This window comes from Cucurbita pepo, chromosome 8 (assembly GCF_057944985.1).
Source record: "Cucurbita pepo subsp. pepo isolate OVF chromosome 8, ASM5794498v1, whole genome shotgun sequence".
NCBI classification, from domain to species: Eukaryota; Viridiplantae; Streptophyta; class Magnoliopsida; order Cucurbitales; family Cucurbitaceae; genus Cucurbita; species Cucurbita pepo.
The window spans coordinates 2700048-2717740 of record NC_141805.1 but is presented as its reverse complement, the minus strand read 5'-3'; the positions used below and the strand labels follow the sequence as shown (position 1 = coordinate 2717740).

At 33.9% G+C, this 17693-nt stretch overlaps 3 protein-coding genes across 3 annotated transcripts; 2 read left to right on the top strand and 1 right to left on the bottom strand.

The window, feature by feature from the left end:
* Window positions 1-1528: 1528 nt before the first annotated feature.
* Window positions 1529-8617, top strand: LOC111799672 (very-long-chain aldehyde decarbonylase CER1). The gene is made up of 10 exons (XM_023683108.2): window positions 1529-1684; window positions 2532-2755; window positions 2887-3119; window positions 3243-3462; window positions 5142-5517; window positions 6304-6411; window positions 6503-6703; window positions 7175-7273; window positions 7352-7525; window positions 8334-8617. Exons 1-10 carry the CDS (start codon window positions 1625-1627, stop codon window positions 8511-8513), a joined length of 1875 nt encoding a protein of 624 aa, XP_023538876.2. The 5' UTR covers window positions 1529-1624; the 3' UTR covers window positions 8514-8617.
* A 1524-nt stretch (window positions 8618-10141) lies between these two features.
* Window positions 10142-11883, top strand: LOC111801186 (uncharacterized). Its single transcript, XM_023685188.2, has 2 exons — window positions 10142-10321; window positions 11330-11883. Exons 1-2 carry the CDS (start codon window positions 10142-10144, stop codon window positions 11723-11725), a joined length of 576 nt encoding a protein of 191 aa, XP_023540956.2. The 3' UTR covers window positions 11726-11883.
* A 561-nt stretch (window positions 11884-12444) lies between these two features.
* LOC111801185 (UMP-CMP kinase 3) lies at window positions 12445-16167 on the bottom strand. The gene is made up of 10 exons (XM_023685187.2): window positions 16025-16167; window positions 15149-15209; window positions 14903-14957; window positions 14647-14764; window positions 14263-14419; window positions 14036-14116; window positions 13839-13946; window positions 13685-13756; window positions 13032-13082; window positions 12445-12689 (listed from the first exon to the last, which is right to left on the bottom strand). Exons 2-9 carry the CDS (start codon window positions 15179-15181, stop codon window positions 13074-13076), a joined length of 633 nt encoding a protein of 210 aa, XP_023540955.1. The 5' UTR covers window positions 15182-15209; window positions 16025-16167; the 3' UTR covers window positions 12445-12689; window positions 13032-13073.
* Window positions 16168-17693: the final 1526 nt, after the last annotated feature.

The following is a 17693-nucleotide window of genomic DNA, read 5'->3' as shown; positions in this document are numbered from 1 at the left end:
TTAAAGATTCAATAAATATTTACTCGTTTTAGCTCCAAATATCACATGGAACTAAGCATTAAATTTTAGCTTTTACCATCTCCATCAAACTTTGCTAAATAATATCTCATAGCCATATTTTGAATATTTATTTTTTGGGAAAAAAAATTAAATTCAAAGCAAAATAAGATTAAATTTGGAAAAGAGGCTGTCTCACGGTCAGGAATTGAATTGAATGATCAACTCGGGCAGTGGAAGTTGTGGGTATTTATGAACTTGCCTGGTTTGGAGTAGACCGCTGACCGCTGACCGACATGCCCAGTCACCATCCAAGGCTTTGTAGCCCTGCCCTAATTAATGCCCAATTGCACAAGCTCTATAACGATGACACCTGTATTTTTTTTTTTTCTTATGCAACAACTCTTAAATTAAATTATAAATTTAATATTTATATCTAATTGATAATATTTAAATTTTAATTTAGGGTATTAATAAAACTAAAAAATATTATTATTTTCTAAACAAATAAATAAAAACATTTTTGAAACATTTTAAAAATATTTATAGGTATTTTTATTAACTCAATTAAAAAATAAAAGTAAAAATGTTAGAATATTAGTTCTCACAATTTAATGCAATGTTCATAAAATAAAGCATTATATTAATTTTAACAATTAATAATATGTTCTAAAAAAAGAAAATATTTGTAACGACCAGATCCACCGCTAGTAGATATTGTTCTCTTTGGGCTTTCCCTTTTGTGCTTCCCTTCAAGGCTTTAAAACGCGTCTACTAGGAGAAAGTTTTCACACCGTTATAAATGGTGGTTTGTTCTCTTCCCCAACTAATATGAGACATCACAATCCACCCCTTTCGGGGCCAGCGTCTTCGCTGACACTCTTTTCTTCCTCCAATCGATGTGGGACCGCCCTCAAATCTATCCCTTTGGGGCCCAGCGTCCTTACCAGCACACCGTCCCGTGTCTACCCCCTTCGAAAAATAGCGAGAAGGCTGACACATCGTGGATTGTGATGTCCCACATTGGTTGGGGAGGAGAACAAACCATCGTTTATAAGGGTGTGGTAACCTTCTCCTAGTAAATATGTTCTAAAGCGTTGAGGGAAAGCCGGTCATTACAATATTTACTTTCACGACCATCGAAATTTTACCTTTTAAGGTAAAGTTAATTAGAGCAGTAAATGGACAGCTGGTAAATTATCTTATAAGAAGAAAGGTGAAAAATGATGACTGACAAATGAAGGAAGGGCAAGAGCTGACCGACCGGCAATAAGAAGCGGGGCAGCACGGGCAGCACGGGAAGCACGGGCAGCTCAACAAATCAGCTGTCCAATCAACTATATAATATATTTTTAATGTAAATATCAAAATGAGCCTTTCTTTTTTCGAAGGAATATTATGCGTGACATCTTGAAAATTTTAATGTATATGCGTATGATATAGTGGGCAAATACTGTAATTTATAGAATTAAAGGGGCACTTTTAGGAAATAAAAGAAACTAAGAGGACCAATTACGAAATTGAGCAACGACACGTATTGGCAGTTATAAAGAGAGTGGTAGAAAGCAATAGAGGATTTCAGCAACCGTCACAAAATCAAAACAGATTGAGTGAGCATCTGCATTTCATGGCTTCCAGTCCGGGAATCCTCACCGATTGGCCATGGACGCCTCTCGGAAGCTTCAAGGTAGCTTTCGTGTCTGTTTTTCCTTTTTTTTTTTTGTCTTCTTGTTTCGCTATGTATGTCGCTATAATTTCATTTTCAGCCACATTTTGCACCTTACATGCCGTCGTTCATGGCGATTTTGTCGCAGAATGTTTCTCTGTTTGATTGCATCTCTTGTTCGCTATCTGTTTGTGAAAATGCTACGTAGATGATAGTATATTCCGTCTGAAATTAACTTCTGATGACCGACACTTGCCGAAGATGCTGTACTTTTAGCCTAAACTGTTATTAATATTCCGTCTGAAATGTTTCTCTGTTTGATTGCATCTCTTCCATGCCGTCGTTCATCGCGATTTTGTCGCAGTATGTCTCTCTGTTTGATTGCATCTCTTGTTCGCTATCTGTTTGTGAAAATGCTACGTAGATGATAGTATATTCCGTCTGAAATTAACTTCTGATGACCGACACTTGCCGAAGATGCTGTACTTTTAGCCTAAACTGTTATTAATATTCCGTCTGAAATGTTTCTCTGTTTGATTGCATCTCTTCCATGCCGTCGTTCATCGCGATTTTGTCGCAGTATGTCTCTCTGTTTGATTGCATCTCTTGTTCGCTATCTGTTTGTGAAAATGCTACGTAGATGATAGTATATTCCGTCTGAAATTAACTTCTGATGACCGACACTTGCCGAAGATGCTGTACTTTTAGCCTAAACTGTTATTATTATTTTTTTCTCGAGTTTTTGCTCTTCGTGTTTAGATTTGTGTTGTAACGAGAAATTACGAGCATTCTGAATGTGTTTGCGAGTTAAGTGTATGACTATATTAATCGACAGAGCGAAATGACGTTGTGCAATTTTTGCTTGCAGTACGTGATTTTGGCACCTGGATTTATCTACAGCATCTACCAGTACGTGGTAAAGGATGAAACAGAGAGAGATACATCCACTCTTGTTATTATCCCGCTTCTTTTGTGGAGAATGATTCATAACCAGATATGGATAACGCTCTCTCGTCATCGAACTGCTAAAGGCAATGCTCGCATCGTGGACAAGGGCCTCGAATTCGACCAAGTCGATCGAGAAAGAAATTGGTCAGTATTTCCATTCCCTTCCTAACATTTATGTGTTGCAATTTAGGATAAACTGCACGAAGTTTCCAACAAGCATTTGATAAAAATGGCGGTTTATTTATTTTGATTTTCCTCCTTTAATTTCTGGATAGGGACGACCAAATTTTGTTGAATGGACTCTTGTTTTACTTGGTCGCTAATTTGACGTCGAAAGGTCGTGACCTACCTCTATGGAGGACAGATGGAGCGGTTATTACATTTCTGCTACACGCAGGTCCGGTGGAGTTTCTGTATTACTGGCTTCACAGAGCTCTGCACCATCATTACCTCTATTCTCGCTACCATTCCCATCACCACTCCTCCATTGTTACAGAGCCGATCACTTGTAAGCCATAATTATTCCTTCTCTTGAAGTTCGATTACCTTGCTATCAGCGGCCTATTGTTGCTTAAGTTCCAAATATATTTATTGCGTGATCATGATTTCTTCTGGATTGAAAATGTGGCAGCTGTGATCCATCCATTTGCGGAGCACTTGGCGTATTTCCTCCTCTTCGCCGTTCCAATGTTGACAGTTTTGTTCAACGGAACCGCTTCTTTAGGGGTATACGCCTTGTACCTTTCATACATCGATTTCATGAACAACATGGGGCATTGCAACTTTGAGTTCATACCCAACCGCCTTTTCACTCTCTTTCCGCCTTTCAAATACCTGATGTACACACCATCGTAAGTCTCTCTCTCAAGGAAATTTATAGTGCTTCTTATTTCACTGGCTAATTTTTTTTTTCTTCTACAAATGTGTGTAAATTCTCAGTTTAAAATCAACTAAATTAGAAGATAGGAAAATAGTAATAAATTGAAATAACAATAAATGAAAAGATACTTATTGTAAGTAGATAAATATTTAGATATTTGTTTTATAATAAAATATCAAATACGATATATATATAGTAAATTATAATTTGATACTAAATATTCTTAACCGTAATTTAATACTTTAGACCTCACCTCTAAAATAAAGTAGATATATATACTATTTCACTTGGCGTTGGATAGAAACAACTAGTAGAAGAAGCAGATAGAAAATTTTCTTGATTAATGTATAGGAAGGTTCAGATTTTTATTTTGGTTTCTAAGAACCTCATATTTACTTTATATAAAATGTATATCTTTAAATAAATAAATGAATATATATAGTGTCTTAATTATTGAATTATGAAGTCTATCATGTTAAAATATAATTTTAGTTTCTATATTTTAAATCTCATTCCATTTAAATTTTCAACTTTAATAAATATACTCTCTCTCTTTATAAAAGTAGTTACTAATTTTAAATTATTGTTACATTTAAAAAAAAAAAGAAAATTAGTCTTTATTAGGCTTATTTCTATATAATTCGAAAATATTTTTAGTGTCTTGTATGAAAATTAAAATTATTGTTTTGATTTTTTTAATATCTTTTGTCTAATAATTTTCATTACAATTATGTTTCCATCTTGCATTTAACAAAAAAAAAAAAAAAAAAAAAAAAAAACTCAGCTACTAATTTCGGGCCTTGTTTTTTTTTTTTTTTTTAATAAAAAAAAACTCATAAAATAAAATAATTATGAAAGTCTACAAACAAAATCTTCTCTGAAAAAACAAAAAATAAATTTTTAACGAAAAAAAGGAAAGAAAAAGTACATTTGTTTGCATGCATTTAACGGGGACAGCTGCCTCCAACATGTCCATGGGACCATCACCGAGTTCCAAAATATTTCTCTGTTGGTTCCTTTACTCTTTTTTGCTGTTCCTTTTTTTTCCTTTCTTTCATATATTAAATATATGAGGTGTTTATGAGTTGTATTATGACAGTTTTTTTTTTTAGGTTTTTAATTATTTGTGTTTCAACTCAAGTTATTTATGTAAAATATCATTATTTGACATATTTATTTATTTTCAAGATTCTAATATATATTTTGACAAATTATGTTTCAAATACTTAGAAATTTATTTTTAAGTGTAGTTAGATATATATATATATATATATTTTCATGCAAGTTTAAGAACTAAAACAAAATATTTGATTGGGAGAGGTTTTACTGGATCAAATTCATCTATTTAGGTTTAACTTTGATTAAAATTTACCCTTTTATATCTTAGGTCTCGAGACCCTTATATTTTTCTTTCCCTGTTATCTTTATGTCTCTCAATTTTATAGCATTCAATTATAGTTTTTAGATTTTAGATTAATTTTTTCAATCCAAATACATATTGTTATAACTTTGCTATCTATATATGTAAACTCAGTCTCTAGATTTATATATAAAAGTGTGTAATTCCATGTTATATGGTGACAATATTTAAGGACCGTTATAGATATTAAATTGGGGTTGTTATTTAAAAAAGTTGTGTTACAATGACAGGTTTCATTCGCTGCATCACACCCAATTCCGCACCAACTACTCCCTCTTTATGCCATTCTATGATTACATCTACGGCACAGTGGACAAATCTTCTGATTCTCTGTACCAGAAATCCCTCGAGAGAGAGGAAGAGGTTGCTGACGTGGTTCATCTGACTCATCTTACAACTCCCGAGTCCATCTATCATCTACGGCTAGGATTTCCTGAGTTGGCTTCCAGGCCCCACACTTCCACCTGGTATCTCCACTTCCTCTCTCCCATCACCATGGGGTCAATGTTGTTGACTTGGATTTATGCCCGCACATTTGTCGTTGAGAGGAACCGATTTGAAAAGCTCAATATCCAAACATGGGCCATCCCCAAGTTTAATGTGCAGGTTCTGTCTAATTATTATTTGCTTTATTAATGATCTTAGACCTCTCTAATTGTGTAACTCACCCAACCCATTAATGGAAGGTATTGTCTATTTTAGCTCGTTATGTATCACCGTTAGTCTTACAATTTTAAAACACGTTTGTTAGAGAGAGTTTCTACACTGTTATAAGAAACGTTTTGTTCTTTTCTTCAACTCATGTAGGATCTCACAATCCACTCCCCTTAGGAGCCTAGTGTCCTCGCCGGCACACCGCCCGATGTTTAGCTTTGATACATTTGTAACAGCCTAAACACACCGGTAACAGATATTGTCCGTCTTTACCCATTGTATATTGCCATCAACCTCACGATTTTAGAACGCGTCCGTTAGAGAGAGATTTCTACACCAGGAATACTTCGTTCCCCTATTCGTTCAATATGAGGTCCCACATCAGTGGGAGAGGAGAATGAAATATTCCTTATAAGAGTGTAGAAATCTCTCCCTAACAGACACGTTTTAAAATCGTGAGGTTGACGGTAATACGTAATGGGCCAAAGTGGATAATACCTGTTAGCAGTGGGCTTGAGCGATTATAAATGGTATCAAAATCAGACACTGGGCGGTATGCAAACGTGAACATTGGGCCTCCAAGGAGAGTGGATTGTGAGATCCCACATTGATCGGATAAAGGAACAAAACATTCCTTATAAGAGTGTAAAAACTTCTTCCTAATAAATGCGTTTTAAATTCTTGAAGTTGCATAGTTTATTCTCTAATAAACAAAGCTTTGAACTCACTCATGTGCAGTACTTGTTTCAATGGCAAAACCAACCAATAAACAGCTTGATTGAAGGAGCAATAGTAGAGGCAGAGCAAAAGGGTTGTAAAGTCTTGACTTTAGGTCTGTTGAATCAGGTAATAATCGACTCATTTCTTCACAAATATCTGATCATAATAAATAAATTCTCAGTTCAGTTGAACGCCAACAAAAAATTGGAAATTGCAGGGGGAGGAGCTGAACATATATGGAGGGCTATATGTTCAAAGGAACCCTAAGCTAAGAGTGAGGGTGGTGGATGGGAGTAGCCTGGCCGTGGCTGTAGTTCTCAATAGTATCCCCAAATGTGCCACCCAAGTTCTCTTGACCGGCAAACTTACAAAACTGGCTTCTGCTCTTGCTTATTCTCTGTGCCAGAGAGGCCTTCAGGTTTGCATATAACCTTCAACTTTTTTTTTTTCTTTATTATTATTATTATTATTATTATTATTATTATTATTATTATTATTATTATTCTGGTTATAAATCCTCATGCAATCGTTTTTTATTAATATTCTACATGAATTATCCCTGTATAAAAGGTGTGTCTATGAGGTTGTTGATATCGGAATTTGATATCAAAGTTTGAGAGAATTTTGTGTGTCACAATGTATTTCTTGAGTGACATATTGGTGAGAGATTTTGTAGTGTGATAATGAGGTATTCACTTGTAACACTTTGATGATTAGTGATTGGTTGCTACCCGTGATGTAGGGGAACTTCTTCTCTCCGAACTACGTAAATATCTTAGTGTCTCTTTGTGTAATTCCGTTCATTAGTGTTGTGAGTACATTTGTTCCACTTTCGATGCACAACAAGTTTTTAGGTGAAAGTTTAGAGTTGATGATTTTGGTTGTGCAGGTAGGTGTGTTACGTGAAGAAGAATTGAAGAAGCTGAACAAATCATCCAACACCAAATTTGAGAGCAATCTAATGGTTTCAAAAGGCTGTTCTCAAAATGTGAGTTCCAAAAATCTTTTGACCCATTTTCTTCTTGTTTTTCAAGCAAATAATGTTAACAAATATAAATTGACGCAGATATGGTTAGTGGGAGATGATGTTACCAAGGAAGAACAACTGAAGGCACCAAAAGGAACCACTTTCATTCCCTTCTCACAGTTACCTCCAAAGGTTATACGCAAAGACTGCTTCTACCACTGCACCCCTGCAATGAAGGCTCCTCCTTCTTTTCAAAATCTCCACTCCTGCGAGGTACTCTCTCTTGAAATATTATCAGCTTATGTCTAACCAATCTATATGAAATGATTTAAGGTTTTTTTTAAGAACGAACATAACTTTAAAGAAAAACTGAAAAACTTTAGATATTTTAATAATAAATGATTAAATATTTTAGAACTAAATTGTTAACCATTATAAATGCTCCTCCACTTTAGTAAATATTTTAGAATAAAAATAATATTTTAGAAAGGAGATCTATTGTCTAGGCTCTAGTATAAATACTCGTCTACCCTTCCTAAGTTTTCCTAGCAAGAAATAGAAAGCAAGTATTCTAGAGTGTCATGTAATCTCTTCTAGATTTGTGTTAATAAAAAGTAGTATGGCTTTGATGTTGAGTATTGTTGGGAATGAGTCTCACATTGTTGATGATTGTTGGGAACGAGTCTCACATTGGCTAATTTAGGAAATGATCATGAGTTTATAAGTAAGGAATACATCTTTATTGGTATGAAGAAAACCTAAAGCAAAGTCATGAGAGTTTATGCTCGACAATATCATACCATTGTGGAGATGGGTGATTTCTAACAAAAACTTAATAGGGTGGAGAGAGATTTAGTGTAGAAGAGCTATTCAATTTAACAAGAGCTTGGGTGTTGAGTAGAGTAGAATGTCATATTTATCAGCCTTTTCTAACGTAATAAATGTTATGTGGGGAAAATGGTTAATATTTGAAATTTGAAAACAATGAAGAACAAATTAGAAATAAAATTTTAAAAATATTAATTTTAGACATTTTGAAGACAAATGCTAAAGGCAGACATACATGAACAAATGCTTACAGAATTGGCTGGAGAGAAGAGTGATGAGCGCGTGGCGTATTGCTGGCGTTGTGCATGCGATGGAAGGGTGGACGGAGCACGAGTGTGGGTACTCAATCTCCAACGTGGACCAAGTGTGGAAGGCAACACTTGGACACGGTTTTCAGCCTCTCCCTACACCCACCCCCTGTGCCTCCACGTAATCATCTAATTATCTAGTTTATATATTATGTTTCTGTTGTTTGAAAATGGGTTAGGGGTATCACACTATAATAAATTTAATATGAACCTATGAGTGTTTAATTTATGTATCTGGATATTATATGGGTATGGGCCCTTAAAAACTCTAATTAAGGGTAGAGACTATTTCTATCATTTAAAACTCTAATTTTCTTCAAATCATAAATATCAAATTTATAATCTAACATAATAATATATAAAAATGATATAAAGACGAGACAAATCAATTAAAAATATTATACATAAATTTCAAATGCTATAAAGCCTATGAGTATTTATGCATTATTTGGATTTGAGTTTTGTTTAGAAGATTTTAACCTTTATCTCTTATTAGGTTGTTAGGAATGATGGTAGAATTGTAAATTCAAGCAAACATCAACATGTTTGGCTAAATTGCTCGTTTCTATTTTACGTTTTTTTTTCAGTAATGATGTCAAGAACACTGGGTTAAAATAATATGAATTTTTGTACTTTATCTAAAAAAAAAATATTCTTAAACTTTCATATTTAAACTTTAAAAAAATTTAAAAAATGTTTAAAAATACTTAAACTATTAATTTTGGATGAAAATCAATAATACTTTATTTCAAAAAAACTTTCAAAATTTCTAAAAGTTTCAAAAAAACAATCTTGAATTATCCAAAGTTTCATTTATGTTTAGGGTATTAATAAAATCTAAAAATTTAAGGGTACTTTTCAAAACAAAAATATTTTAAAAATGATTATTCATAATAAATGTATTTTTTTTTTTAATTAAAAGATACTATTGAAATGATGAATATTTTTTGTATTAATTTAAACAATTTAATTATATCAAAACCATCATCATATGTGCAGTAATTTCATATCTACTCCTAATATTATAAAGTTTTAATTTTAACACTATTTTTTTTGGTTTCATGAGGATTTAAACAGAAGTTCCATTTTTTTTATTTATTGGAGATAAGGCGTTAAATAGTGATGTCAAAAAAGTGAGACCAAATTTAACTACGATAAAATAATATGAATTTTATACTTTATCTAAAAAAAATATTCTTAAACTTTCATTGAAACTTAAAAAAATTCTAAAAAATGTTTAAAAATACGCTTACTATTAATTTTGGGGACAAAATTTCTAAAAGTTCCATTAATGGGCAGGGTATTAATAAAATGTAAAAATTTAACCCTTTCAAACAATTTTTTAAATTAAAAGATACTATTGAAATGATGAGTTTTTTTTTTTTATTTATTAATTTAAACAATTTAATTATATCAAAACCCTCTTCATATGCAGTAATTTCATATCTACTCCTAATATTATAAAGTTTTAATTTTAAAACCAATTTTTTCAGAAGTTCAATTTTTTTTTTTTTTTTTTTTTTTTTTTTTTGGAGATAAGGCGTTAGATAGAATTGAAACTTTGCAAGGTTAAAAAGGTCAAATTTTACCCTAACTATTTAGCATATAGTTTACCCAATATTTCTTTTAGAGAGAGAATGCAACTATATAGACATAAGTTTAAAAAAGAGTAAAATCAAGAGATTCTATTAGAGGAGGAGACATACCAGTGGAAGTTGAAGCTGAAGCGAATCCTGGAGGCCGAACTGGGAGTATGGGAACGTTAAGCTCATCAATTCCCGGGTCGCCGTCGTGGTCAGCTTCACTTCATCCACCCTCCGCCACATTACTTTCAGGTTTCATTCAAAAACCTACTACTTCTCTTTCATGGCCTTCTTCGTTTTCCAATCTCTCAATCGCCATTAAACCTCCTTCTCCTTCAACGCACAATAGAGTACGTTTTCTCTTCTTTACCCCTGTTTCTTTCTGCAAAGACAAAAAAAAAAAAAAAAATTATCTCATAAAAATAAAATCTCGATTTCGAAGAATGATGGAAATTCTACGATACCCATCGCGAAAAAATTGTGAAGTTGTTAGTCTTGTTTTGATGAGGGACTGAAATTGAATGAAATAGCATTCGAATCCTTCCCACTTCTTTTTGAGAGGGATGGCGTTTGGGATTTTGCAGCCAAGGTGTTCGACGGAATGTCTAGTCGAAACTGTAATGAATAGTTGAGAGTTAGTTAAGGAGTTGGAATCTGGGTTGTTCTCCCTAAGCTTTTAGAACACCCAAAGTTTGATTCCAAGCTTCCACCTTCCACAGTTGCTCCTGAAATCTCAAGAAATGCTTAATGAATGAGATAGAGATCGGCTAAAAAGATACTATTTACTATTATTCTATCTATTTAATCTATTTATGCATTAAATTCATAGAAGAAGATCTCAATCTATGATGAAGAAACGATAGTAGATTGTTGTTTTTATAATTGAAAAGGGGGTTTTCAATATAGGATGAGATGTTTTCTAGCCCAATAGAGTAGAATTATGGGCACTGAAATGAGCAAAAGCAATGGACGGAGTGAAAAAGTGGAATAACGGAAACTATAATTCTTTTTCAGCCTTAATCATTCGTGTTTGTGGATTCCTGATCGGTTTATCTTTTAGGAGAGTAGGTTATTCGTGTTGAGGATTGTGGGAGAGAGTCTCATGTTGACTAATTAAGGAGTTGATCATGAATTTATCAGTAAGGAAAACATTTTCATTGGTACGAAGCCATTTAGGGAAACAAAAATCAAAGTCACGAGAGCTTATGCTCAAAGTGGACAATATCATACAATTTGATCCTTTGAAAGGCGGATATCTTTACGAATAAATGTCTAGAAACCACATGTTGGAGGACAATGTCGTACTTCGTAAGAGTAGAACATTTTATCTAAGGTTTCGACGTGTTTTCATTTTGTAGAATTCTATCATTCAAGCAGCCTGGACACGAAGATCTAGAGGAGAAACTTCAAAAAGACCGAACAGGAAATCATGGAAGCAAAGAACAGATATGTACATGAGACCATTTGTTTTGGATGTATACTTTTCAAGGAGGTTCATACATGCCAAAGTGATGCATCGAGGAACAAGCAAAGTGGTGTCGGCAGCAAGCACCAATTGCAAGGATTTAAGGTATTCATTGCCATCGCCCACTGATGACAATGCGTGTCGGATTATTGGGAACCTAATTGCTGAGAGATGTAAAGAAGCTGATGTATTTGTAATCTCTTACGACCCTCCAAAGAGTGCAAAAATTGAAGGCAAAATTGAGATTGTCATTGATGCCATTAAGGACAATGGTATCTTATTCGTTTAACCTATCATATCCATCTAATAACAACCATGAATGTCTCAACTTTTCTATCTATACAAATTGCTCTCCAAATTGCGAGGTAAATCTTAGTTGTTTGCTAGAAGATAGATAGTTTTTGAACTTTCTACATCAAAAATTGATCTGACTTGGCTTCACTATCACTCATGACTTGTATTATAGTCCTAGTCTTGTAGTCGGTTTGGAATGCCTTTGTAGTCTTTCTAAGGTCTCTTTAAACTCATCTATTTACCCACTTATATCTAATAGATCTCTAAATATAAAAAAAGTAGAGGTTGGTAAGATTTAGTCTATTTGGACCGGTGTCTATTAGAAGTACAAGAATTTTGCATTTTGTATGCAAAGTTGATAATATTTTTAAGAAAATGTCAAATATATTAAAAACATCAGTTGGACTAGCTATCATTCAAAATTTCCATGCATTTTAAGGTGTAAAAAATTGAAGCTCTTACAGTTAAGCTGTGGATGGATCATTTCTTTTCTCCCCTTCAATTGAGATGAGCATTACAATGATCTACCGGCGAATCCTTGTCTGTCGGCGAATCCTTGTCTGTATTATGTGTAAGAAGCTGTCAAAAGTTATATAATGAGGCTGCTTTTAGTTTTAGATGCCAAAAAATGGCTGAAGGCTGTGTAGATGGGGATGGGGATGGGGTGGATCAATGCATTGAAGGGAAGAGACAATGCTAATAAAAGATCAATAGTAGAGAATCAAGACTTGCCTTTATTATTTAAATCAATGGATACAATCTCAATAAGAATATAGAGACATAGACCTTTTTTTTTTTTTTCTTTTTTCTTTTATGTAAGATGCAAAGAAACCTGCTACTTACTATTATTACAAATCTTAGTAACAAAGTACAGTAACAATAATAAGAATATATGGTTAACTCCTTGTATAGAATAGAACCTAAACATCCAACTCTGACACAGCCACCAAAATCAATACCTACCAATAGAATAAAAAACAAAACAAAAATTAGAAACATGGAATTGAAGCAGCCACGAAGGTTTAAAAAATGGGGAAATGCTACTTATGCAGCTTTATAAATTGCAATCATAAAGTCAAATATATTCTTCCTTAAATAACAACATTAGTCTATCAAGTATGATTCGAAATTGAAATCCTAGAGCTCATTAGACATAGTTGATTTATTAGATAACAGTCACGAATCTTATTATCACCTAACCTAAATGTTCTACAGGCCAAGAGTTTTTTTTTTCTTTAATTTTTTTTCAAAGAACCTATCATCCAGAAAAGCCAATCAGCAAAGTTTGTGATGAGGCTTACTTTAAAGCAGATATTAATGCAAAACTACTGGGTAGTTGATCTTCAGTTAGCCTGCAACAAGGCAAAGCACAGCAATATTAGAAACAGTAATGAGGAATTGAATGCCAGAATGTATTACGCATAACAAGACTGTAGCAAAAAAGAAAACAAGGGTGATTCAGGGCCACAAAAGGTCGGAAGGCAACAGTCTTATGCGTAAAGATTCAGTGCCGCAAAAGTTCAACATTTAAATTTTTAGTCTTGGGATGCAAAATTCATCTAATTTGTATTACAAAACATTTATTGGAATTTCCCAGTTAAAAAACAAACACGACTATGAGAAGGATATTGGGCTTCCAAATTGCCCGGCATCTAAATACCAGCATGAAAAGATGTTGGACATTCAAATTCCCTACAAATAAACAGATCCTCGGTGTGAGTTTGGTTCTCAAGCATGGTTCAGATTTTGGAATTTGGCTACAATCACAACAAACTCTGTTGGCATCTCTTTCTGATGCCAATAAGAAGCAGAACTATATAGGAATCCCAAGCCCTCCAAATTTGATGACTTTTCTCATCAGCCTAACTAACGCTGAGTTTCAGCTTCTCTATCAAGCAATTGCAAGACGTGTTAATGAAAAAAAATATACACATAGCATATCATCAAAACTTACCTTTTCATTTTTTGGAGTAAAAACAACTTTAACCGATTCAAAAACCTCCTCAATAGGCCTCGCAGCATCAATCTAAGAAGAGTAGAACATGATTCAAAATTTAAAATAAAAATAGACCAAAAAGTACTGACGTTTGAAGAGAAAGAATCAGAACCTTCCGAACTTTTCCTTTGGATTCATAGTACTCAATCACAGGAATGCTCGACTCCAAGAAAACCCTAAACCGCTTCCTAATTGTTTCAATGTTGTCATCCACTCTTCCCTGAATCATATCCATAAAGGAAATTCTTAACGTCAAATTAAAATTTCAAAGAAAAAATGTAAATACAAGAGAAATGAATCCCTTCAAACCTCATTCCTACTCAGCAGGCGCCTCTCCATCTCTTTCTCATGACAATCAAAGAACAGGACAACAGATGGTTCAATGCCTGTCTGCAAAACATCAATGAAATATACTGTTGTGTCAAGTGAAATGGAACTACTAGCTTGGATTGTACAACAACCTCAACAATCAATTGTATAGAATGGAATTTGATTTTAAAAGAACCATGCTCAGAGAAAAGAGGAAAATGGCTTACAACAGCTTCAAATGCAGCACGATTTTCCTCATTACGAGGGAATCCATCAATGAGAAATTTGTCATTATGACTTTCCTCCATTGCTCGTTGAAGGAGCTTTATTGTGACCTCTGAAGGAACAATCTTCCCTTCTTTAATCATGTTTTGAATCATCGTCCTGAGAAAGTCAAATGGTAGGATCAGTAGACAATATGTAATTTGCATTCCTGACATCTAGCACAAATAGGAATTCACAGTAAATTCAGAATTTCCTTCAATTTAAGCAATGAGACACCAAAAGCATGGAATTTTTAACCTTTGGCAACTATGCATGAATAAACAAATAAGGAATGAATGAATGCTTATTTAAGTTTGGAAACATATGTACGAGGACATATATCATACCCATTCTCTGAACCAGATTTGATCTCTGCCCGAAGAAGATCACCAGCACTAAGATGAGTATACCCAAAGTTTTCAATGATATTTGAACATTGAGTACCCTTGCCACTACCTGGCCCACCTGGTAATTAGAAAATCCAACTACCACTTAGAACCCAAAACAAAATGTAGCATAAAAAAATAAATGGAAGTTCTTCTCATAAGGAGGGTAGAAAGGAAGCACCTACGAATGCATTTAATCTTTGAAAAGTATACTTACCCAAAACAAAGACAACTGTAGGCTTCTTCTTCTCAGCTAAGCTTCCATTAGTTGCCTGCAATTTCATTTGAACCACGTAGATCAGAACAAACTTTTCTGAAATTTCAGGTCAAATAGTTCATCCAAGAAGGAAGCAAAGACAACCATCCCCACATAACTCCAGAAAAATCATAAATGGAGATTCTGATCAGTTCAATTGGCATAAATTTTCTCAATATAGGAAGTAAAAACGTAGTCAAATTATACCTTCATTGGAGCAGCATCAACGACAGTCCCCATCACACTGATTTAAAAATGAAGTGACTAACTACATGAAGCCAGATAAATGTATGTCAAAACCAGGTTTCAGCACTAAAGCAAGGAGGAGAGACAGGCAAGATAAACATGGAAGAACATTAGGCTGAAAGCATAACATGTTAAAACTTAAATGATACATGCAATCAAATCTTCTTAGTCTATATATCCTCTAAATTCTCGAACATAGAAAAGAAGAGGAGAAAAAACAAAAACTTAAGTCTTCAAAACATTAATATAAATATTTGCTTTCATCGATTTTTCGCAGATCCGACATGCCTGGCCTTAGTAATTTATTTCAACAAAGAAAACACCACGAAAAACATAAGCTCAGCATTTAGGATCCAGAAATAAAAACATGCACAACTGTTAAACATTCATAACACAATTAGTACTGCCAATAAGCATCATTTACAGAACAAACAGGCGAAAGAACATGCAAGCCATAAGTAAAGACTTCGCAGTTCATTCTCAATTTTTCCATTCTTAGCCTACCAGAAAAGTGGCGGTAAATAAATTCAAAGACAGATCTAAGAGAATGAAAAAAAAAAAAAAAAAAAAAGAAAGAAAAAGAAACTAACTAATTTAAAACCACACAGCACAAGAAAAGCCTCAAAAGCTAAGATTTCTCGATTCTCCACACGATTTCACAAGACCAGAAGAAAAACAAGGCTGGATCCAAACGGTAGCAGCAAAACCAAGCAAATCAACAAAGAAACGCAACAAAATTCAAGCGGAAACAGAAGACAATGCAGAGATCAAACAACAAGTAACGCAATTAACAAAGATATGAGGCGAAAAAGAAGAGAGCAAGATTCTGATTCTTACAGTTGAAAACGGAGCGCGCCAAAGATCGAGAGAGAGAAAGAGATCTGAAGAAGACGAGGGAAAACGCGGAAACAAACGGAGGACGAGTGGGTGGTTTAAATAGAGAAGGGATTGACCGTAAGAATTGGCACGTAAATTTTGCCTCAGAATGAGCGTTACGGTCGGTGGAGGGTATTTATGTCATTTCACTACCTTATTATATTATTATTATTATTTTTTTTTTTTTAAGGGTCGCGTAATTGCAACGGCTATGGTCTTCCTTTATTATCTTCTTTTGAGTAAATTGTAAGGGGCGATTGGATCGCATTTAAATATAGTTTTGACTATGAGGAAATTAATTGTTAAAATAAATGTAAATTTAATTATAAAATTTTATTCCGTTTTTTAATTTAATATCAATTTCAAACCTTTTTAGTTGGACCAGCTCAACATTTTTATTTATTTTTATTTTATTTTATTATTTCTCCCAAAGTCTAAATTTTATAGATATTGAGTATTGAATGGTCGACCTTACGAAAGATATAGCTTACCAAATATTGGTGAAAGCAGCCAAACCGAATTGAATTGAGTCGTGTCAAGGTGGTTAGTTTCAAGAAAATTTGACCCGAACTGTCTCAACCCAAATATTATTAGATTAGGTTGTTTTAGTATTCGAAATCGATATGGGTTGTGTCGGTCGTAGATATGTCCACAAGGCGGGGTGAGGATAGGTTTTGTTTTATGGAGCATGATGCCTATTTACAAGAAAAGATCGAGAGCTTCTTCTGTTGGGATTTAAAGCCTTGTAGTAGATATTTCGTAAAGATCGAGATATGTAGTAGATATTTCGTAAAGATTTGATAGAGATATGTTTTGTACATTATATTTCGTAGGTAATTAAATATTTTAAAGCTATATATATATATATATATATATATATATATATATATATATAATCATCTTAGGGGTGGACTCCAGTCTCGGACAATATAATCATCTTACGAGTGTGAATCCCAGGGCGCTCGCACACCCCCTGGACCCTCTAATCAAGCTAATCTGTAGCGACGTCCGGAGGTCAGCGGAACCCATAGTGTTATGTGCCTCATAAACACCCTCATTTGTGTGCATTCGCGCTCATCGTACAGTGCGTGTCCGCACTCATCATCTTTAAGGGAAGTAACCCTATGCTTATGAACATATAATATGCATGAGTCCCTCTAAATCCATCTTAAGGTCTCTTTTGACACAACCCTCTAGTCTCATCTTTTTGTTACTCTAGGTAACACATACTCGTGGATATTTATATTAATATCATTTTCACGCTCTTAAAGTTGTGTCCTATGTCGTGTGTGTGTGTATATATATATATATATATATATATATATATATATATATATATATATACACACATATACATATACACCACATTCCGAGGGCTTAGAGTCCACCGCTAGCAGATATTGTCTTTTTTAAGCTTTTCTTTGAGATTTGAAAATGTGTCAGTCAGGGAAAGGTTTTCACACCATTATAAGCAACGTTTTGTTCCCTCTCGAAACGACGTGAGATCTCACAAAATATATTTAGAGATGTTTCATTTAACTCGGGTGAAAATTTTCATTTTAATGGAGATTTGGGGAGCGAGCGGAGAGAAATTTTTCGACTTGTGACACAAATTACATTTTTCTTCTCC